Source organism: Bos mutus, chromosome X, assembly GCF_027580195.1.
Source record: "Bos mutus isolate GX-2022 chromosome X, NWIPB_WYAK_1.1, whole genome shotgun sequence".
NCBI lineage: Eukaryota > Metazoa > Chordata > Mammalia > Artiodactyla > Bovidae > Bos > Bos mutus.
Window position 1 is genome coordinate 84,359,852 of NC_091646.1, and position 24,950 is coordinate 84,384,801.

Below are 24,950 nucleotides of genomic sequence, written 5' to 3' on the forward strand. Positions count from 1 at the left end.
AACATAGGCAGAACACTGAATGACATAAATCAAAGCAAGATCCTCTATGACCCACTTTCTAGAGTAAAGGAAATAAAAACAGAAGTAAACAAGTGTGACCTGATTAAACTTAAAAGCTTTTGCATGGCAAAGAAAACTATAAGCAAGGTGAAAAGACACCCCTCAGAATGGAAGAAGATAATAGCAAATGACACAACTAACAAAGGATTAATTTCCAAATATACAGCAGTTCATGAAGTTTAATACCAAAAAAACAAACAACCCAATTAAAAAGTGGGGAAAAGACATAAACAGACATTTCTCCAAAGAAGACATACAGATGGCTAACAAACACATGAAAAGATGCTCAGCATCACTCATTATTAGAGAAATGCAAATCTGAACTACATGAAATATCACATCACACTGGTCAGAATGGCCCTCATCAAAAAGTCTACAAACAATAAATGCTATAAAGGGTGTGGAGAAAATGGAACGTTCTTGCACTGTTGGTAGGAATACAAATTGTTACAGCCAATATGGAAGATGGTATGGAGATTCCTTAAAAAACTAGGAATAAAACCACCATATGACCCAGCAATCCCACTCCTAGGCATATACCCTGAGAAAACCAAAATTGAAAGAGACACATGTATCCCATTGTTCACTGTAGCACTATTTACAGTAGCTAGAACATGGAAGCAACCTAGATTGCATTGACAGATGAATGGATAAAGAACTTGTGGCATATATACACAATGGAATATTACTCGCCCATAAAAAGAAAGACATATGAGTCAGTTCTAATGAGTTAGATGAACCTAGAACCTATTATACAGAGTGAAGTGAATCAGAAAGAGAAAGATAAGTACCATATTCTAACACATATATATGGAATCTAGAAAAATGGTACTAAAGAATTCATTTACAGGGCAACAGTGGAGAAGCAGACATATAGAATAGACTTATGGACATAGGGAGAAGAGAGGAGAGGGTGATATGTATAGAAAGAGTAACACGGAAACTTACATTACTATATGTAAAATAGATAGTCAATGGGAATTTGTTGTATGGCTCAGGAAACTCAAACAGAGGCTCTATATCAACCTAGAGGTGTGGGATGGGAAGGAAGATGGGAGGGAGTTTCTAAAGGGAGGGGATATATGTATACCTATGGCTGATTCATGTTGAGGTTTGATGGAAAACAACAAAATTTTGTAAAGCAATTATCCTTCAATAAAATATGTTAATTATAAAAATAAATAATTTTTTAAAAATTAAAAAAATCAAACAACTGAATCAAAAAATGGGCAGAAAATCTGTGTAGACATTTCTTCAAAGAAGGCAGACAGATGGCCAAAAAGTGCATAAAAAATGCTCAATATCACTTTTAGAGAAATGCAAATCAAAACTAAATGAAATATCACCTCCCACTGGTCAGAATGGCCATCATCAAAAAATTTACAAACCATAAATGCTGGAGAGGGTGTGGAGAAAGGGGAACCCTCCCACACTGTTTGTGGGAATGTAAATTGGCACAACCATTATATGAACATTATGGAGGTTCATTGAAAATCTATAGATATAATTAGCTTTTGATCTTCTGATTCTACTCCGAGCATGTATCTGGAAAAAAACATAATTTAAAAATATACATGCACACCAATGTTCACTGCAGCACTAGTTACAATAGCCAGTATATGGAAGCAACCTGAATGCCCATTGGCAGATGAACCCCTAAAGAATATGTGGCCCTTATATACAATGGAATATTACTCAGCCATAAAAATGAATGAAATATGATGTTTGATAGAAACCAATGCAATACTCTAAAGCAATTATCTTTCAATTTAAATAAATACAATTTTAAAAAAGAATGAAACAATGCCATTTTTAGCCGCATGGATGGAACTAGAGATTGGCATATTGCATGAAGTCAGACAGAGAAAATGAAGTATCATATAGTATCATTTGTATGTGGAAACTAAAACACACACACATACACAAACACACAATGGAATACTACTCATGCAAAAGAAGGAATGAAACTTTGCCTTTTGCAACAATATGAATTGACCTAGTTGGTTTTATGCTTAGTGAAAGTAGTCAGAGTAATACAAATAGTGTGTGATATCACTTCTATATGGAATCTAAAAAATAAAGCACACTTGTGACTATACCAAAAAGAGACAGATGAACAGATATAGAGAACAAAGTAGTAATTACCAATGGGGAGAGGGAAGAGGGAGGGGTAAGATAGGGGCAGGGGATTAAGAAATAGAAACTACTATGCATAAAATAAAAAAGCTACAAGGATATATTGTACAACACATGGAATATAGCCACTGTTTTATAGTAACTGTAAATGGAATATATTCTTTAAAAATTGTCAATCACTATATTATATACCTGAAACTAATATAATATTTTACATCATCTATACTGAATAAAAATTATTTCCTACCTTTTTAAGGCTCAATATTATATTTTGTGTATCCATGAAATTTTGTTTGTCAGTTTATCTGTTGATGGATGTGTTGCTTCCACTTTTTAACTAATGTGAATAATGCTGCTATCACATAGTTGCACAAATATCAGTTTGAGTTTTGCTTTTAATTCTGGCCTAGACCCAATAATGAAACTGCTGAGTCATATAGTAAATCTATTTTTAGTTTTTTGTGGAGCTTCCATGCTGTTTTTATAGTAACTTCCCATTGTACATTCCTACCAAAATTGGATAATGGGTACAGTTTTTCAACATCCTCGCCAATGCTTGTAATTTTCTATTTTTTTTGTTTGTTTATATGTTTGTTTTATAATAGCCATCCAAATGGATATGAAATCGTATCTCATTGTTTTTATTTGCATTTACCTAATGATTAGTGATACTAAGCCTCTTTTCATGTAATTATTAGCCATTTGTATGTCTTCTTTGGGGAAGTGTCTATTCAAATTGTTTTTCCATTTCTTTTTTTATTTACATATGATTGACATTTAATAGTGTATTAGTACTAGATTTAAGTTTTCTAAGATTTCACATATAAGTAAGAGCATACAGTATTTTCTTCCACTGACTTATTTCACTTAGCATAATGCCTGCAAAGTTCATCTTTGTTGTCACAAATGGCAAGATTTTCTACTTTTATGACTGAATAATATTACTTACTATAGATATTCATGACTGAACAATATTGTTGTTGTTCAGTCACCAAGCCATGTCTGACTCTTTGTGACCCCATGTACTGTAACACGCCAGGCCTCCCTGTCCCTCACCATATCCCAGAATTTGCCCAAGTTCATGTCCATTGACTCGGTGATATCATCCAACTATCTCATCCTCTGTTCCTCTCTTCTGCTTCTGCCTTCAATCTCCCAGTGTCAGGGTCTTCTCCAGTGAGTCAGCTCTTTGCATCAGGTGGCCAAAGTATTGGAGCTTCAGCTTCAGCATCAGTACTTCCAATGAATATTCAGGGTTAATTTCCTTTAGGATTGACTGGTTTGATCTCCTTGCTGTCCAACGGACTCTCAAGAGTCTTCTCCAGCACCACAGTTCAAAAGTTTCAATTCTTTGGCACTCTGCCTTCTTTATGGTCCAACTATCACATCCATACATAACTACTGGAAAGACCATAGCTCTGACTATATGGACCTTTGTCAGCAAAGTGATGTCTATACTTTTTAATACACTGTCTATGTTTGTCATAGCTTTCCTTCTAAGAAGCAGTCATCTTCCGATTTCATGGCTGTAGTCACCATCTGCAGTGACTAGAGCCCAAGAAGAGAAAATCTGTTACTGCTTCCACCTTTTCCCCTTCTACTTGCCATGAAGTGATGGGACCGGATTCCACGATCTTAGTTTTTTTAATATTGAGCTTTGAGCTGGCTTTTTCACTCTCCTCCTTCACCCTCATCAAGAAACTCTTTAGTTCCTCTTCGCTTTCTGCTATTAGAGTGGTGTCATCTGCATATTGGAGGTTGTTGAATAACATTATACAGTCATAAAAAGTAGGAAATCTTTCCATTTGTGACAACATGGATGAACTTGAGGGCATTATGCTAAGTGAAATTAGTCAGTGGAAGGCTTCCCTGGTGGCTCAGATGGTAAAGAATCCGCCTGCAATGCAGGAAACCCAGGTTCAGTCATGAGTCAGAAAGATCCCCTGGAGAAGGAAATGGCTACCTACCCCAGTATTCTTGCATGGAGAATTCCATGGACAGAGGAGCCTGGCAGGCTACAGTCTATGGGGTTGCAAAAAGTCAGACATGACTGAGTGATTAACACTTCCTTCCTCTTCCTCCAATATTCCACTTAGTATACATATCACTCTTTCTTTATCTATTTATCCATTGATGGAAACAAGTTATTTCCATGTCTTGGCTATTGTAAATAATGCTTCAGTGAACATAGAGATGATACAGATATGTCTTTTTTTGTTGTTTTTGTTTTGTAGTTGTTGTTGCTTTTAAATATATATATTATTGAAGTATAGTTGACTTACAATGTTTCAGATGCACAGCAAAGTGATTCAGTTATACAAAATACACATATAATATTTTTGAAATTATTTTCCATCATAGGTTATTACAAGATATTGACTATAGGTCCCTATGCTATACAGTAAACCTTTGTTGCTTGTTGCATATACATTTTTAATTAGAAATGTGTCATTCTATTCATACTAAGTCAAACAAGCAGGATCAAAATGTCATAAATTTTTAGATAAGCAAAAGTCATGTTTTTTTAAATGTATATATTATATATATATGTATACTAAAGCTTTTCCACTACACTTGATAAAGTCTTGAGAAAGAACATCCAAAAAAAAGAAGAGATGGAGAAATTGGAGAACATAAACTAAATGAAATAGCAGCACTGAATATGAAATATAAAAAGTGAAACATATTAGATAAAAGTAAAACAACATCATATAGTCCAGTTGTTTTTAAACATGACTGCTCATTTGAAACATTCTGGAGCTCTGAAGAAAAAAAATTCCTGATCATTTCTATTTTTCAAAAAATGTTGACATACTTCTGCTATGCATCTTTATTTTAAAAAGTGATTGCAGGTTTTTCTGTTAGATACTAGTTTGGGTGATATAGAATTCTACTGTTTTTCTGTTGACCAGTCATGATACAATGAATGGTATTAAGTGAGTAAAATGGTTACATAATCACAGTAGTAAAAGATGTTTACCAGTTGTCACAGTCAATATCCAGACAAAAAGTAAAAGATAATTACAATTGCAAATCATAATGGAGACATAATTAACTTAACAATATAAAATAATTACATATAATTTGGGAGGGTCAGACTGAGTGATCTGGTCAGTGGGAGTGCATACATACACATGTTTTTATCTACCCAGCCAGTCTATGTTTTTTGGTTGGTGCATTTAATTCAATTACATTTAAAGTAATGGTTGATATATATGATCCTATTACCATTTTCTTAATTGTTTTGGCTTTATTTTCTGTAGACCTTTTCATTTTCTTGTGGTTCCTGCCTAGAGAAATTCCTTTAGGATTTGTTGTAAAGCTGGTTTGGTGGTGCTAAACTCTCTTAACTTTTGCTTGTCTTGAAAGCTTTTGATTTCTCCATCAAATCTGAATGAAAGTCTTGCTGGGCAGAGTATTCTTGGTTGTAGGTTCTTCCCTTTCATCACTTTAAATATATCATGCCATTCTCTTCTGGCTTGTAGAGTTTCTGTTGAGAAATCAGCTGATAGCCTGATGGGAGTTCCCTTGTATGTTATTTGTCATTTTTCCCTTGTTGCTTTTAATATTTTATCTGTGTCTTTAATTTTTGTTGGTTTGATTTTTATGTGTCTCAGTGTGTTTCTCCTTGGGTTTATTCTGCCTGGGACTCTCTGTGCTTCCTGGACGTGATTCACTGTTTCCTTTCCAATATTAGGGAAATTTTCAGCTATTATCTCTAAATATTTTCTCAGGTTCTTTCTCTCTCTCTTCTCCTTCTGAGACCCGCTATAATGTGAATGTTGATGAATTTAATGCTGTCCCAGAGGTCTCTTAGGCAGTCCTCATATCTTTTCATTGTTATTTTTTTTAATATTCTATTATGTGGCAGTGATTTCCAGTATTCTGTCCTCCAGATCATTTTTCCATGCTTCTGCTTCAGTTATTCTGCTATTGATTCCTTCTAGTGTATTATTCATCTCTGTTCTTTAGTTCTTCTAGGTCTTTGGTAAACATTTCTTGCAAGGGGTGCAGATACTTCTTTGAAATAGTGAGTTTATTTCTTTCAGGTATATACACAAAAGTGGAGATGTTAGATCTGATAGTTCTAGTTTTAATTTTTTGAGCAACTTCTGTACTGTTTGCCATAGTGGTCCAACTAATATACCAACAATGCACAATTGTTCCATTTTCTCCACATCCTTGGAACACTTGTTATTTCTTGTCTTGATAATAGTGATTCTAATGTGTAAGGTGATATTTTAATGTGTATTTGACTAGAATTTCCCTGGTGATTACTGACGCAGAACATCTTTTCATGTGCCTGTAGCTCATCTGTATATCTTCTTTGGAAAAGTGGCAATTCAGATCCTCTGCTCATTTTTAAATGGGTTCTTTGTTTTTTGTTGGTGGCTTGAGTTACATGAGTTCTTTATATATTTTGGATATTAATCCCTTATCAAATTTATTATTTGAAAATACTTTCTTTCAGTGGATGTGTTACCTTTTATTCTACTGATGATTTATTTGGCTGTGCAGAAACTTTTTAATTTGATGTAGTCCCATTTCTTTATTTTTGCTTTCATTGCCTTTGCTTTTGATGTCAAAAGGGTTCAAACTTTTGGGGCTCAATAATCACTGAGGAAGGCTTTCTTATCTCTCCTTGCTATTATTTGGAACTCTGCATTCAAATGGCTATATATTTCCTTTTCTCCTTTGCCTTTAGCTTCTCTTTCTTTTCTCAGCTATTTGTAAGGCCTCGTCAGACAACCATTTTGCCTTTTTGCATTTCTTTTTCTTGGGGATGGTCTTCATCACTGCCTCCTGTACATTGTCACTAACCTTCAGCCATAGTTCTTCAGGCACTCTATTGGTCACTTTCATTGTATAATTGTAAGGGATTTGATTTAGGTCATACCTGAATCATCTAGGGGTTTTCCCTACTTTCTTCAGTTTAAGTCTGAATTTGGCAATAAGGAGTTCATGATCCGAGCCACAGTCAGCTCCCAATCTTGTTTTTGCTGAATGTATAGAGCTTCTCCATCTTTGGCTCCAAAGAATATAATCAATCTGATTTAGGTATTGACCATCTGGTGATGTCCATGTGTAAAGTCGTCTCTTGTGTTTTTGGAAGAGGGTGTTTGCTATGACCAGTGTGTTCTCTTGGCAAAACTCTGTTTCACTTTGCCCTGCTTCATTTTGTACTCCAAGGCTAAACTTGCATGTTACTCCAGGTATCTCTTGACTTCCTACTTTTGCATTCCAGTCCCCTGTGATGAAAAGGACATATTTTGGGGGTGTTTTAAAAGGTTTTATAGGTCTTCATAGAACCATTCAACTTCAGTGTCTTCAGCCTTACTGGTTTGGGCATAGGCTTAGATTACTATGATATTGAATAGTTTGCCTTGGAAACGAACAGAGATCATTCTGTCATTTTTGAGATTGCATCCAAGTACTGCCTTCGGACTCTTTTGTTGACTATGAGGGCTACTCCATTTCTTCTAAGGGATTCTTGCTCACAGTAGTAGATATAATTAATGGTCATCAGAGTTAAATTCACCCATTCTAATCCATTTTAGTTCACTGATTCCTAAAATGCCAATGTTTACTCTTGCAACCACTTCCAATTTACCTTGATTCATGGATCTAACATTCCAAGTCCCTATGCAATATTGTTCTTAGCAGCATCAGACTTTACTTACATCACCAATTGCCTCCACAACTGGGCATCCTTTTTGCTTTGGCTCCATCTCTTCATTCTTTCTGGAGTCATTTCTCCATTCTTTCCAGTAGCATAATGGGTACCTACCTGACCTGGGAGTTCATCTTTCAGTGTCTTTTTTTTTTTTTTTTTGCCTTTTCCTACTGTTCATGGGGTTCTCATGGCAAGAATGCTAAAGTGGTTTGCCATTGTCCTCTCCAGTGGACCTCAGTTTGTTAGAACTCTCCACCATTACCCATCTGTCTTGGTTGGCCTTACACGGCATGGCTCATAGTTTCATTGAGTTAGACAAGGCTATGGTCCATGTGCGGAGAAGGCAATGGCAACCCACTCCAGTACACTTGCATGGAAAATCCCATGGATGGAGGGGCCTGGTAGGCTGCAGTCCATGGGGTCGCTAGGAGTCGAATACGACTGAGTGACTTCACTTTCACTTTTCACTTTCATGCATTGGAAAAGGAAATGGCAATCTACTCCAGTGTTCTTGCCTGGAGAATCCCAGGGACAGGGAGCCTGGTGGGCTGCCGTCTATGGGGTCGCACAGAGTCAGATACTACTGAAGCGACTTAGCAGCAGCAACAGCAGCAGCATGGTCCATGTGATCAGTTTAATTAGTTTTCTTTAATTGTGGTTTTCATTTTGTCTGCCCTCTGAGGGATAAGGATAAGAGACTTATGGAATCTTCCTGATGGGAGAGACTGACTGTATGGGAAACTGGGTCTTGTTCTGATTAGCAGGGCCATGCTCAGTAAATCTTTAATCCAATTTCTGTTGATGGGTGGGGCTGTGTTCCCTCCCTATTGTTTGGCCTGAGACCAAACTATGGGGGAGGTAATGAAGATAATGTCATCCTCCTTCATAAGGTCCTGTGCAGGTACTGCCACACTCAGTGACCCTGACCCTGCAGCAGACCACTGCTGATCCACGCCTCCACCGGAGACTCCTGGACATTGACAGGCAAGTCTGGATCAGTCTCTTGTGTGATGACTGCTCCTTTCTCCTGAGTCCTGGTGCACACAAGGTTTTGTTTGTGCCCTCCAAGAGTCTGTTTTCCCAGTCCTATACAAGTTTTGACAGCTCAACAGTAGAGTTAATGGCAGCCTCTTCCAAGAGGGCTTATGCCACACCCAGCTCTGCTGTATCCAGAGCCACTGCTGACCAGTACCTCTGCAGGAGACCCTCAAACACTCAAAGGCAGGTCTTGCTCAGTCTCTGTGGGGTCTCCTGGTGTGCACAAGGTTTTGTTTGAGCCTTCTGAGCCTCTCTGGTGGGTATGGGGTTTGATTGTAAATGCAATTTTGACCCTCCTCTAGCATATGCTTTTTTTTAATGATTTCTTTTTCGTTGTTAAATTTCTCATTGTGTTCATGGATTTTTATGTTCCTGTTTTTATTTGGCTCTCTGTGTGTTCTTGTTTTTCACTGAAATTTTTAGAGGATTATTCTGAATACTTTACCAGACATTTCACAGATCTCTATTTATTTAGGGTCAGTTAGTAAAACTTTGTTACTTTCATTTGGTAGTGTCATGTTTACCTGATTCTTCATGATCCTTGATTCCTTTTGTAGGTATCTATACATTTGAGTAAGCAGTCTCCTCTCCCAGACTTCACAGATTCTCTTCAACAAGGATATTCCTTCAGTTATCAGCATACCTTGAGGTTCTAGATGGCTCAGCTGTAGCATCCTTTGGCATACAGGGCTTCCCACTGGGTTCTTTATTAGGGTGAAGCCACTGCCTGAACTCTGAGAGTGGCAGGTACACTACTAACTCAGCTCCATGGTTGCATGAGATTATTGGCTGGGCTTCATGTTTAAGCAGGGCTGATACTTAGGCTTCCTGTTCAGGGGCCCTGCTGATTGTGTTCCTCAGTAATATGGGACCATTAGATGGGTTCTGCAGTCACCTCTGTTCAGGCAGGGTCACTGGCTCTGTTCCCTTTTAGTGTGATGCCACTGGTTGAATTATTCAACTGAGCAGAGACATAGGCTTTGCTCCACAATCAGTCCTGGTTGAGTAGAGATTTAGGTTGTGATGCCCAACTAGACAGAGCTTCTGGCTGGACTCTTTTTAAGTGGGGCCACTGGCAGGACTTCAGTGCTGAACAGATATGCAGGCAGTGCTATGTAAACAAGCTGAGATTCAGACTGTGCTGCAGAGTAGAATGGGCCATATGCTGGGTTTGGTAGTCAGGTATGTTTCTATTCAGATGTACAAGTTGGGTTTAGAAAAGGCAGAGGAACCAGAAATCAAACTGCCAACATTTGTTGGATCATAGAGAAAGCAATGAAATTACAGAAAAACATCTGCTTCATTGTCTATGTGAAAGCTTTTTACCATGTGGATCACAACAAACTATGGAAAATTCTTAAGAGCTGGGAATACCAGATCACTTTATCTGTCTCCTGACAAATCTGTATGCAGTTCAAAAAGCAATAGTTAGAACTAGACATAGAACAAAATCAAAATCGGGAAAGGAGTACGTCAAGGCTGTATATTGTCACCCTGTTTATTTAACTTATATGCAGAGTACATCATTCAAAATGCAGGACTGGATGACTCAAAAGCTGGGATCCAGATGGCTGGGAGAAATATCAACAACCTCAGATATGCAGATTATATGACTCTAATGATATAAAGACGAAGAGGAATTAAAGAGCCTCTTGATGAATAGAAAGAAGGGAGTGAAAAGGCTGGCTTAAAACTCAACATTCAAAAAACTAAAATCATGACATCTGGTCCCATTACTTTGTGACAAATATATGGGAAAAAAGTGAAAGTAGTGACAGATTTCATTGTCTTGAGCTCTAAAATCACTTGCAGACAGTGACTGCAGCCATGAAATCAAAAGACACTTGCTCCTTGGAAGGAAAGCTGTGACATACCTAGAAAGTGTATTAAAAAGCAGAGACATCACTTTGCTGAAAAAGGTCCATATAGTCAAATCTATGGTTGTTCCAGTAGTCTTGTACGGATATGAGAGCTGGACCATAAGAAGGCTGAGCACCGAAGAATTAATGCTTTTGAGTTGTGGTGCTGGAGAAGACTCTTGAGAGTCCCTTGGACTGCAAAGAGATCAAACCAGTCAATCCTAAAGGAAATCAACCCTGAATATTCATTAGAAAGACTGATGCTAAAGCTGAAGCTCCAATATGTTGTCTACCTGATGCCAAGAGCCAACTCATTGGAAAAAGCCCTCATGCTGGCAAACACTGAGGGCAGAGGAGAAGGGATTGACAGAGGATGAGATGGTTGGATGGCATCATCGACTCAATGGACATGAGTTTGAGCAAACTCCAGGAGATAGTAAATGACAGGGAAGCCTGGCATGCTGCAGTCTATGGGGTCGCAAAGACTTAAATGACTTAGTGACTAAACAACAACATCCTGCTGCTCAACAAGTTTTCTGATTGGGGCCTTGGCTCAGGAGAGGACTCCAGCTGTATACCACAGGTAGGAGGGGCTACGTATTGTTTTGCAATTGAGCAAGGTAGCTGGTTAGGCTCCCTCATGAGACAAGGCTGCAGGCTATGCTCTATGATGGGGTGACATGCCTGGCTGGGCTTCCTGCCTGAGCACAGCTATTGGCTGACCTCTGTTGCCTGTAGACTAGGCTTCGTCACCTGGTGGTACCATAGGCTGGATTCTTAGACTGTCCATGGTCACTGATAAGGTTCCCTGGTTATGCAAGGCAGAGTCTATACAATTTGGCAAGACTGCTGTCTTGGTTCCCTGCCCAAGTATTACTTTAGGATGGGCGTTGAGGCTTTCTGGATTCTCTAGTTAGGCTTCCTGGTCGGGTGGGACTAGTGGCTATATTCAGCAGCACACAAAGCTTTGCATTTGGTTCCCTACACAGGTGGAGCTACAGAAAGAAATTAATAGCTGATTTGGCTTTCTAGTATCAGAACCAGGTAGATCTACCCACTTATCTCCCCAGCCAGATAGGGCCACTGGCTCAGCTCTACCAGTGGATAGAACTACTGGCTGAACTGCAGTAAACATGACTGAGGATGGGTTACAGGACTGCAACAGTTCTCTAGTTAGGTTTGGGTGTATATAACATGATAGTCAAACAAACATGTATGTTTTCCACCTTACATTCAGCACCTAGGTCAACTAAATTGGTAAAGGTCTTAGCCCACCATTGTCCATTTACCTATGTGAGATAAGCCTCTCAGTTTTGTTGTTGAGTATCACTGGTTAGGGGAATAGGTGCATCTTGATAAGTAAGGTTTATGTGTGAGCTGGGCTAGGGAAAAGTTAATATGTTGTGTGTACTAAAATTAGGTTGCTGGAAGGAACCTCAGAATGTGGTTAAATTTGCCATCTTATTTATTTCTGTGGCTAAACCTATATGAAGGTTGGGTTTTATGGATAACTATATTCCTCCTCTTTTATATTGGTATACTTTGGTGTTTTGGTTTCTTGCCAGTTACAGTGGCAAACAATATGTTTCCACAGTTGTGAGATAAGCTTCACAGGTGCACTCAGAAGTTTTTTTTTTTTTTTTTTTTTTTTTGTTATTAATTTATTAATAAGACACCAAATTAGATCCTAAATTATGGGACATTACAACATGGGATCCTCATGGGTGGGCACATTATTTCAAAAATAGACACCAATTGTATTGTACACTTTAGCCTATTTCTGTCTCTGTTTATCACAACATTGCTGTATTTCAGTGCAGGACCAGCTGCTCCATTGCTTGTGTTCTAGGGGAAATCTCTCTAGGACAGGCATTTCTATAGCTTTAATAACCTCATAGTGGACCCTTGGGAGTAGTGGTGTAACCAAACCAACAAATTTCTTCCCATGCTAAATTTGCTACTAGGTTTCTTTCTCATAATCATTTCTATCTCCTCAAAGGTGGGTTGTGTATGTTTTTTAGGACCCCAGAAGATTACCTTTGGGTCTTAATTTGCCTCAAGTATTTTCCAAATCCTTCTAACAGTGACCTTTGTAGGCCCAGCAGATTTTGTAACAGCCATAAACACATAGATGTCAATTTGATTGGGGATTCCCATGTAGAGAGAGGCTAGATCTTTATATGGGATCAAGTATGATTTTCATAAGAATTATCTTTTCAGTGATACCCAAGAGCTATGGCTATTTACTATGGGCAGGCAGCGTTGCATCTGTATTATATAAAATTTGCAGTTGGTCCTGTGAGGTTAGATTAGGGAAGAATTCCCAAGCTGATTATGCATGTGTGTGTGTTCAGTTGCTTCAGTTGTGTCCAATTCTGCAACTCTATGGACTGTAGCCCACCAGGCTCCTCTGTCCTTAGAATTCTCCAGGCAAGAATACTGGAATGAGTTGCCATGCCCTCCTCCAGGGGGTGTTCCTGACCCAGGAATTGAACCCGTATCTCCTGTGCCTCCTGCATTGCAGGTAGATTCTTTACTGCTGAGCCACCAGGGAAACTCCAAGCTGGTAATACTCCCCAGTTTTTTAGATATGCCTTGACTTAGGCTATATAGTATACATTGCCTTCCATATAATATATTAATTAGTGGTCAAGGAAGAAGTTTTTGGTACAGTTCCCTTGGTCATATGGTTAGTACAGCTTCTCTCTGCTTCAATAAATAAGACTCATAATGGAGGGGGAAAGAGAATATTATAATTAATGTTACACGAAAAAATGGGCCTATAGCCCCATAATGTAATGTAAGAATGTACATTATTGGCAGGTTTCTACACTCATCATCCTGCCACGGAATAATAAAAACTATAATTTTATCTCTGTAATCCCACAGAGTTTGTTGGTATTGACTCTGCATTACAGCATTTTTTATTTGATTACACCAATCTCGAGCATACTGATTGTAGTATTAGGTACATACTATTTCTAGGAATTCCTTAAATAAAACCCAATAGGTCATGACCTGCTGCTCTGTTAGATGGCCTTAATAATAGTTAGATTCATCTGATTTGAAGTAAAAGTTAGCACGTAGGGCTTACAAATCATTTATGAGTCATAAGTGATATTTTAAAGTTGGCTTAGTCAGAATGTGTGTTATTGATGTAGTAGACTAGACTTGAGGAGGAGGATTAGCCTCAGTATTGATGTTTGTGATTGCGTTAGTGGGATTGACTGACCCAGATAGTAATAGCATGGTCTCTGTTGTCCTCAATCTGACCCATGTTGTGTGTTTCCAATGGTGTGTATGTGGCATGCTATTTCCAGACATACTTTGTCAACCATGGAATGTATGGTTCAGGGTTAGGTGATCAATGTGTAGTTGACACTGGTGATAGTAGGAGTGGCACAGCAACAGAGTAGGGATTAAAGTTAGATGTCACCTGCAGCCAGCACTAAGGAATATGATTGCACACTGGGTATCACCCAAATGGTATTATTCAGTCCAGGGGTGATTAGTTCTAACCTCTTAGATGTTGGAAGTAAGTTCTGGTTTGTTCCACAGTACTTTTAGTGGGCAGCATATGAAGTCATATCTCCAGACAATGGTAGGTGGTTTGCTTAGCTTGCATTGAGTCATGAGTGACCACAAGCTGAGGATGGTCCCAGAATCAATGGTTCAAGTTAGGTCCTTGTCACGACTGATGGGGAAGTAACTAGGCTCTGGATTTTTCTATGAGGGAGAAGAGAAGGGTGAAAGTACAGGGAAGATATTACTTTGCTGTAGATAGCAATATCAGGACTCCCAAGTCCAAGAAAAGTGGTAATTGGGTTGTATCTGTTGTGAGTGTATATATCAGCAAGGGTTGCAGCATCTCTGTTGGTGTTCCCTTCATTTGTCAAAGATGTCAACATAGTGTAGTTATGCCATAAGGGTGTGGGGGTGAGTTAATGTAAGCAAGACTATGTGCAGTAGTTTTGGCCACTTGGAGGACCACTGTCCTCTAAGATCTCTCAGGAGCCCTTGTTTTAAAAGCTCACTATTTCCTTCTATGATATCTGCTGTCATAGGACAATGGGGTAGGTGAAAAACCCAAGCAATATTATCTTGTAGTGCCCGCTGTTACATTCGCTTTATGATGAAGTGGGTGCCTTGAACTATGTAACTGTGGCACACCCAAAGACTGTAAAAGTTGTTTTGTTAACCCCTCACAACATTAGAATTTTATCTTTGCATAGGGAAGCCAATAGAAGACCTCTGTAGGTATCCATCATTGTTAACACATATATAATGGCTCTGTCTGCTACATGGAGAGGCCCAGTGAAACTGGTTTGCTAGTTCTGATGTGGTCATTACTATAAATTTCTCCTCCCATGCCACAGGCCCAGAGTCTAGATTTCTGGCACATGGTACAATCCATAATAGCTTTGTGTAAATGTTTCTCTGCTGATTTGACTCCTCTATTAACAATCTATTTTTGCAACCCCATGATACCCAAATGCCTTGACTGACTTCTGGTATGCTTACAAATGGAAGTAGTAGGGTGGCTCCTCCCAAAGTTTTGGGAACTGTCCCTTCTTTAAGTGGTTACCTGAATTGCTGCTTTGATTAGTTAGTAAGCTTCAGCATTATACTGTGCCCCATCTGTGTCTTGTTTGATATGAGACAAGGTATGATGCATGAATATCTTCAGAGTGGTAGCCAATGTGGTGATTTTTAGAACTGTTTACCCCCAAATGTTTCAGCCTGTGTTTTCCAGCCTTGATCAAGTAGTTAGCACACAAGCCATCAACCAGGGATCAGTGAAAATATGAATCTTAGGAAAATGTCTGTCAAGGGCATGCTCTATTGCTAGAAGTATTGCATATTGCTTAGCCAATTGGATACTTTTGTCTATCCCTGTTTGAAAATCGGAGTGTTTAAAAAGGGTAAATTTTATGCATTGAACTTCCTGGCCACCTTATGCTCTATGCTCAATCCATCAGCAAAGAAATACTATTCCTTTTCTTGTTCCATGAGTGCTGATGACTCCTACTTAATTCCTTGGTTAGCAAAAGTCAGAGACATTTCTTGGGGTTTTGACAAGTTAACCTCAGTGGCAAGGTTTGTGACTGTTGTTTCTTCATGGAATTGTGACACTCCAGTAGAACTGGATTTAGCCTAATCTTGCAGATACCACTTCTGTTTTAATTAGTAAACCTCTATTGCTGATCCAGTTTTTCAGGGAACTTTTTCCATTACTCAGGTCATAGTAGGAATATTGGTCTACAGAGTGAAAGCCTCTGCTCTAGTAAGAGCTTCATTTTGATAAATGCCTAATACACCACTAGGAGTTTCCTCTCTTGTGGTGAATACTTATGGGCTGAGTTTGGGACTTTGCTTACCCTAAAGATCATGGTAGACATTTATCTGTCTGGTCAAGAGGATCCATGAAGCAAAATCACAAGTGTCAAGAAACTTCCAATTTTGAGGTCTACCCTACTAGTTTATCTAGTACCTGTTGTTGCTCAGATACACACTAAGAAGCAGATATTCCCAGGTGACATGATAGCTGGGGACCAGCAAATATTGGTGATAAGAAATGTATTAAAGTCAGAGTCCAAACATTCCTATCCAATATTCGACCTTCTTTACCAGTATGGGAGATTGAAGTGCTAGGAGCTTGTCTTTTACTAGGTTGGGAAATAGTTTACCCTTCTGAATTCCAAATGTAGTCCCAAAATGTCAACAGATTGGAAGAGGTCTTATGCCTTATGCAGGATATTTGCACATCCCCTATCTGTGACAAGTTTGCTCACAGTTGTGATGGCCTATAAAACAGAGTGTTGGTCAGGTTCAGTGAGGAGGATGTCATCAATATAATGTCAGAGCCAAATTTCTAGTGGGATGTGCAGCAGGGATCTAGGTCCTATCTGCAAAGCACATGTACTATTACAAGATTATTTACATATACCATAGGCAAACAAGAAAAGATACCTTCGACCCTGAAAGCTGAAGACGGATTGTTCAGTTCAGTTCAGTTCAGTCGATCAGTTGTGTCCGACTCTTTGTGACCCCATGAATCGCAGCACACCAGGCCTCCCTGTCCATCACCAACTCACAGAGCTCACCCACACTCTTGGCAATTGAGTCGGTGATGCCATCCAGCCATCTCATCCTCTGTCATCTCCTTCTCCTGCCTGCAATCCCTCCCAGAATCAGAGTCTTGTCCAATGGGTCAACTCTTCACATAAGTTTGCCAGAGTATTGGAGTTTCAGCTTCAGCATCAGTCCTTCCAAAGAACACCCAGGACGGATCTCCTTTAGAATGGACTGGTTGGATCTCCTTGCAGGCCAAGGGACTTTAAAGAGTCTTCTCCAACAATACAGATCAAAAGCAGCAATTCTTCAGCGCTCAGCTTTCTTCACAGTCCAACTTTCACATTCATACATGACCACTGGAAAAACCATAGTCTTGACTAGACAGACCTTTTTTGGCAAAGTAATGTCTCTGCTTTTGAATATACTATCTAGGATGGTCATAACTTTCCTTCCAAGGAGTAAGCATCTTTTAATTTCATGGCTGCAATAACCATCTGCAGTGATTTTGGAGCCCCCCAAAATAAAGTCTGACACTGTTTCCCCATCTATTTCCCATGAAGTGATGGGACCAGATGTCATGATGTTAGTTTTCTGATTGCTGAGCTTTAAGCCAACTTTGTCACTCTCCTCTTTCACTTTCATCAAGAGGCTTTTTAGTTCCTCTTCACTTTCTGCCATAAGGGTGGTATCATCTACATATCTGAGGTTATTGATATTTCTCCGGGCAATCTTGAATCCAGCTTGTGCTTCTTCCAGCCCAGCGTTTCTCACGATGTACTCTGGATATAAGTTAAATAAGCAGGGTGACAATATACAGCCTTGACGTACTCCTTTTCCTATTTGGAACCAGTCTGTTGTTCCATGTCCAGTTCTAACTGTTGCTTCCTGACATGCATACAGATTTCTCAAGAGACAGATCAGGTGGTCTGGTATTCCCATGTTTTTCAGAATTTTCCACAGTTTATTGTGATCCACACAGTCAAAGGCTTTGGCATAGTCAATAAAGCAGAAATAAATGCTTTCTGGAAGTCTCTTCCTTTTTCGATGATCCAGCAGATGTTGGCAATTTGATCTTTGGTTCCTCTGCCTTTTCTAAAACCAACCTGAACATCTGAGAGTTCACGCTTCACATATTGCTGAAGCCTGGCTTGGAGAATTTTGAGCATTAATTTACTAGCATGTGAAATGAGTGCAATTGTGTGGTAGTTTTAGCATTCTTTGGCATTGCCTTTCTTCGGGATTGGAATGAAAACACCTTTTCCAGTCCTGTGGCCACTGCTGAATTTTCCAAATTTGCTGGCATATTGAGTACAGCACTTTCACAGCATCATCTTCCAGGATTTGAAGTAGCTCAACTGGAATTCCATCACCTCCACTAGCTTTGCTCGTACTGATGCTTTCTAAGGCCCACTTGACTTCCCATTCCAGGATGTCTGGCTCTAGGTGAGTGATCACACCATCGTGATTATCTGGCTTATGAAGATCTTTTTTGTACAGTTTTTCTGTGTATTCTTGCAACCTCTTCTTAATATCTTCTGCTTCTGTTAGGTCCATACCATTTCTGTCCTTTATTGAGCCCATCTTTGCATGAAATGTTCCATTGGTATCTCTAATTTTCTTGAAGAGATCTCTAGTCTTTCCCATTCTGTTGTTTTCCTCTATTTCTTTGAATTGATCACTGAGGAAGGCTTTTTTATCTCTTCTTGCTATTCTTTGGAACTCTGCATTCAGATGCTTTATCTTTCCTTTCCTTTGCTTTTTGCTTCTCTTCTTTTCACAGCTATTTGTAAGGCCTCCTCAGACAGCCATTTTGCTTTTTTGCATTTGTTTTCCACGGGGATGGTCTTGATCCCTGTCTCCTGTACAATGTCACGAACCTCCATCCATAGTTCATCAGGCATTCAATCTATGAGATCAAGTTCCTTAAATCTATTTATCACTTCTACTGTGTAATCATAAGGAATTTGATTTAGGTCATACCTGAATGGTCTAGTGGTTTTCCCTATTTTCTTCAGTTTAAGTGTGAATTTGGCAATAAGGAGTTCATGATCTGAGCCACAGTTAGCTCCCGGTTTTGTTTTTGCTGAGTGTATAGAGCTTCTCCATCTTTGGCTGCAAAGAATATAAACAATCTGATTTTGGTGTTGACCATCTGGTGATGTCCATGTGTAAAGTCTTCTCTTTTTTTGTTGGAAGAGGGTGTTTGCTATGACCAGTGTGTTCTTTTGGCAAAACTCTATTAGCCTTTGCCCTGCTTCATTCCGTATTCCAAGGCCAAATTTGCCTGTTACCCCAGGTGTTTCTTAACTTCCTACTTTTGCATTCCAGTCCCCTGTGATGAAAAGGATGTCTTTTGGGGGTATTAGTTCTAAAAGGTCTTGTAGGTCTTCATAGAACCGTTCACCTTCAGCTTCTTCAGCATTACTGGTTGGGGCATAGACTTGGATTACTGTGATATTGAATGGTTTGCCTTGGAAATGAACAGAGACCATTCTGTCGTTTTTGAGATTGCAGCCAAGTACTTCATTTTGGACTCTTTTGTTGACCATGATGGCTACTCCATTTCTTCTAAGGGATTCCTGCCCACAGTAGTAGACATAATGGTCATCTGAGTTAAATTCACCCATTCCAGTCCATTTTAGTCACTGATTGCTAGAATGTTAACGTTCACTCTTGCCATCTCCTGTTTGACCACTTCCAATTTGCCTTGATTCATGGACCTAACATTACAAGTTCCTATGCAATATTGCTCTTTACAACGTTGCACCTTGCTTCTATCACCAGTCACATCTACAACTGGGTATTGTTTTTGCTTTGGCTCCATCCCTTCATTCTTTCTGGAGTTATTTCTCCACTGATCTCCAGTAACATATTGAGCACCTTCCAACCTGATGAGTTCCTCTTTCAGTATCCTATCATTTTGCCTTTTCATACTGTTTATGGGATTCTCATGGCAAGAATACTGAAATGGTTTGCCATTCCCTTCTCCAGTGGACCACATTTTGTCAGACCTCTCCACCATGACCTGCCCATCTTGGGTGGCCCCACGTGGCATGGCTTAGTTTCATTGAGTTAGACAAGGCTGCAGTCCATGTGATTAGATTGACTAGTTTTCTGCGATTATGGTTTGTGTGTCTGACCTCTGATGAATTGTTACTCTCCTGCAATATTTTTAATGAATAGAACATACTAGTCAAGTCTGTTACTTCAAACTGTTTATCTATATTTCTTTGAATGTTAAGGTGAAGATATCTGGTAGGGATGCTCTAAAAAAGGGAACAGCCTTGTTCAACTCTCTATAGTCTATAATTAGCCTCCACTTATTAGTAGTGGCTTTAGAGCACAGGTCGTACCAGGGAACTGAAAGGTGAGATATGAGGAATCAGTACCCATTCTTTAAGTCAAGCCATAATCCTTCAGCGCCTTGTCTTAGCTGATACTGTCTCATATGTAAGGGATCATTAACTGGTTTTTACCATGCATTGCCCACCAATAGCATAAAAGCCTTTAGTTTGTTCCATGAAATACTTGCTAACTGCAGAGCTCCATTCCAGTAATGGATAGAGGGATAGTCTTGGCAGAAGGGATAGCAGTTACAAACAAACAAACTTTTTTTTTTTTTTTTTTGCAGAACTGGGTCAATTTTAATAGATAAGTGGGTAATTATTACTTTAATCTTTCCTTCTCCCAAGCTGATCACCTCCTGTGTTGGGAGGAGAGTTGAGGGGTCCCTTTAAAAGATGAGTGATTTCTGGGGTAAGGGAGGTTTGAAAAACCATGTGCAACAGAGCCAGCCAGTGGTGGGTAGATTTTGAAATACAAAGCTATAGTTTCTTTTGTTTCTTTTTTTAATTTTTAACTTTATATTTGACTATACTTGATTTACAATGTTATGTTAGTTTCAAATGTACAGCAAAGTGATACAGTTATACACATATCTATTGTTTTTCAAATTACTTTCCTATTTAGGTTATTACAGAATATTGAGCAGAATTCCTTCTGCTATACCGTAGGTCTTGTTGGTTATCTATTCTAAATATAGGAGTGTGTATATGTCAATCCCAATCACCCAATCTATCCCTCCCACCCCCACCCTTCATTCCCGGTAACCAAAACTTCATTTTCTGTTTCTGCAAGTCTCTTTCTGTTTTATAAATAAGTTCATTTATATCTTTCTCTTTTTTTGATTCCACAAATAAGCGATATTATATGATATTTGTCTTTCTCTCTCTGACTTACTCCACTTAGTCAAATAATCTCCAGACCCACCCATGTTGCCAAAAACAGCACTATTTCATACTATTTAATGGCTGAGTCTCCATTGTACATATGTACCACCTCTACTTCATCCACTCATCTGTAGATGGACATTTAGGTTGCTTCCCTGTCTTGGCTATTGTAAACAGTGCTGCAACAAACATTTGGGTGCATGTATCATTTTGAACCATGGTTTTCTCTGGATATATGCCCAGGAGTGGGATTGCTGGATCACATGGTAGCTCTATTTTTATTTTTTTAAAGAACTTTCGTACTTTAAATCCTCTGTAGTGGCTCTACCAGTTTGTACAGTGTAGGAGGGTTACCTTTTCTCTACACCCTCTCCAGCATTTACTGTTTGAAGACTTTTTGATGATGGCTATTCTGACTGTTGTGAGGTGATAGCTCATTGTAGTTTTGATTTACATTTCTCAGTGGCTCAGTGGTAAAGAATCCACCTGCAATGCAAGAGACTTGCAGGAGATGGGGTTCAATCCTTATGGTCAGGAAGATCCCCTGGAGAAGGAAATGGCAACCAACTCCACTATTCTTGCCTGAGAAATCCCATAGACAGAATTGCCTGGCAGGCTACAATCCATTGGCTTACAAAAGTGTCCGACACAACTTCACAGCTAAACAACAACAATAATTAGCAATGCTGAACATCTTTTCTTGTGCCTCTTGGCTATATGTATGTCTTCTTTGGCAAAATGTCTATTTAGGTGTTCTCTCCATTTTTTGATTGGTTCATTTGTTTTTTTCAAACCACCATCACCCTGATACCAAAACCAAACAAGGATACCAAAGGAAAAAAAAAGAAAATTACAGGTGAATATCACTGATGAACATGGATGTAACAGTCTTCAACAAAATACCAGAAAACTGAATTCAACAATATATTGAAAGGATCATACACCATGATCAAATGGGAGTTTTCCTAGGGATGCAAAGAATTTTCAATATTCACAGACTTAATCAGTGTCATGCACTATATAAACAAATTAAAGAATAAAAACCACATGATCATCTTCTGCAATATGTACAAAAGAAAACTTTTGACAAAATTCAACATGCATTTATGATGAAAACACACCAGGAAGTGGGCATAGAGAGAACCTACTTCCGCATAGTAGTGTATGTATGTATGTGTGTGTGTCCGACTCTTTGTGAACTCCATGGACTCCATGGACTACTTCAGCATAATAAACCCATATATGACAAATCTAGAGCTAACATCACACTCAACTGTGAAAAACTGAATGCATTTTCTCTAAGATCAGGAACAAGACAAGATGTCCACTGTTATCACTTTTATTCAAGATAGTTTTTAAAGTCCTACTATGGGAATCAAGAAGAAAAAGAAATAAAAGGAATCCAAGTTAGAAAAGAAGTAAAGCTATCACTGTTTGTAGATGACATGATACATACATAGAAAATCCTAAGTTCAGTTCAATCACTCAGTCGTGTCCGACTCTGCAACATCATGGACTGCAGCATACTAGGCCTCCCTGTCCATCACCAACTCCAAGAGTTTCCTCAAACTCATGCCCATTGATTCGGTGATGCCATCCAACCATCTCATCCTCTGTCATCCCCTTGTCCTCCCACCTTCAATTTTTCCTAGCATCAGGATTTTTTTAAATGAGTCAGTCCTTCGAATCAGGTGGCCAAAGTATTGGAGTTTCAGCTTCAGCATCAGTCCTTCCAGTGAATATTCAGGACTGATTTCCTTTAGGATGGATCTCCTTGCTTTCCAAGGGACTGTCAACAGTCTTCTCCAACACCATAGTTCAAAAACATCAATTCTTCGGCACTCATCTTTCTTTATAGTCCAACTCTCACATCTATGCATGACTATTGGAAAAACCATAGCCTTGACTAGATGGACCTTTGTCAGCAAAGTAATGTCTCTGCTTTTTAATATGCTGTCTAGGTTGGTCATAACTTTTCTTCCAAGGAGCAGGCATCTTTTAATTTAATGACTGCATTCATCATCTGCAGTGATTTTGGAGCCCAAGAAAATAAAATCTGTCACTATTTCACATCTATTTTCCATGAAGTGATAGGACCAGATGCCATGATCTTAGTTTTCTGAATGTTGAGTCTTAAGCCAACCTTTTAACTCTCCTCTTTCACTTTGTTCAAGAGGCTCTTTAGTTCTTCACTTTCTGCCATAAGGGTGGTGTCATCTGCGTATCTGATGTTATTGATATCTCTCCTGGCAATCTTGATTCCAGTTTGTGCTTAATCTAGTCCAACATTTCTCATGATGTACTCTGCATATAAGTTAAATAAGCAGGGTGACAATATACAGCCTTGACGTACTCCTTTCCCAATTTGGAACAAGTCAGTTGTTCCATGTCCAATTCTTTTTTTTTTTTTTTTTTACCACAGCACTAAGTTTTATTAGGGATTTCATTAAACTTAAATTTCTAGGATTGAAGGAGTCAGTTAGGGAACACAACGCTCATGAAGCCTCCTCAGATCTCATAGTGAACCACTGGCTCAGGTTCTTTGTTGGGATCGCCGCCTCGTTCCAGGTACAGATTATTGTAAGGATACTGCTTTGGCCCCACAGGCTGGTAGGCGGGGTAAGTCTCCCCTACCCAAAACATGAACAGCATGAAGGCGACGAAGCCGAAGAGGTGCTTACACATGAGGTTCCAGTTAACAGGAGTCGGGGACGTGTCCACACGGTTCCTGATATACATGTCCAGGTCCCAGTGCATCAGTTCACCCCAGTTCAACCGCAGGTCTGGGTGTTCCCAGTCATACCATGGATCCCTCTCCTGCTGTGAGCGGTCAGGCAGTTTCGGATAGTCACCATACCCCATGCCATCATCTGGGTACGGCTCGTAGTCTTCCACCTGCATATTATACTTCTTGGCGGTGGCAGCCCGTTCTTCTGGGGTCTTGGGATAGGGTCCCGGGAGCATGTCCTTGGTAATGTGGGAGGCTGTCCGTGCACCCAGCGGCACCACGTTTTGGGCTGCCTTTTGTAGCCATCGGACTCCCAGGACCCCCACCCTGGCCGCCGCCATCTTCACCTTCTTTCTCCATGTCCAATTCTAACTCTTTCTTCTTGACCTGCATACAGATTTCTCAGGAGGCAGGTCAGGTGGTCTTGTATTCCCATGTTTTTAATAATTTTCCATAGTTTGTTGTGATCCACATGTAAGGCTTTGGCATAGTTAATAAACCAGAAGTAGATGTTTTTCTGGAATTCTCTTGCTTTTTTGATGATCCAACGGATGTTGGCAATTTGATCTCTCATTCCTCTGCCTTTTCAAAATCCAGCTTGAACATCTGTAAGTTCTTGGTTTACGTATTGCTGAAGCCTGGCTTGGAGAATTTTGAGCGTTACTTTGCTAGTGTGTGAGATGAGGGCAATTGTGTGGTACTTTGAACATTCTTTGTCATTACCTTTCATTGTGATTAGAATGAAAACTGACCTTTTTCAGTGCAGTGGAAACTGCTGAGTTTTCCAAATTTCCTGGCATGTTGAGTACAGCACTTTCACAGCATCATCGTTTAGGATTCGAAATACGTCAGTGAAAATTCCATCAGCTCCATTAGCTTTGTTTGTAGTGATGCTTCCTAAGGCCCACTTGTCTTGAACATTCCAGGTGTCTGGTTCTAGGTGAGTGATCACACCATCATGGTTATCTGGGTCATGAAGGTCTTTTCTGTATAGTTCTTCTGTGTAATCTTGCCACTTCTTAATATCTTCTGCATCTGTTGGGTCCATGCATCTGTCCTTTATTGTGCCCATCCTTGCATGAAAAGTTCCCTTGGTATCTCTGATTTTCTTGAATAGATCTCTAGTCTTTCCCATTCTATTGTTTTCCTCT

At 39.3% G+C, this 24,950-nt stretch overlaps 2 protein-coding genes across 4 annotated transcripts in view; one reads left to right on the top strand and one right to left on the bottom strand.

Moving 5' to 3' along the window:
* Positions 1-24,950, top strand: part of MTMR8 (myotubularin related protein 8) — a 284,350-nt gene that overhangs the window by 232,385 nt on the left and 27,015 nt on the right. The window lies entirely within an intron of this gene.
* LOC102270261 (NADH dehydrogenase [ubiquinone] 1 beta subcomplex subunit 8, mitochondrial) lies at positions 23,476-24,148 on the bottom strand. Its single transcript, XM_005890996.3, has one exon. It carries the CDS (start codon positions 24,138-24,140, stop codon positions 23,580-23,582), a length of 561 nt encoding a protein of 186 aa, XP_005891058.2. The 5' UTR covers positions 24,141-24,148; the 3' UTR covers positions 23,476-23,579.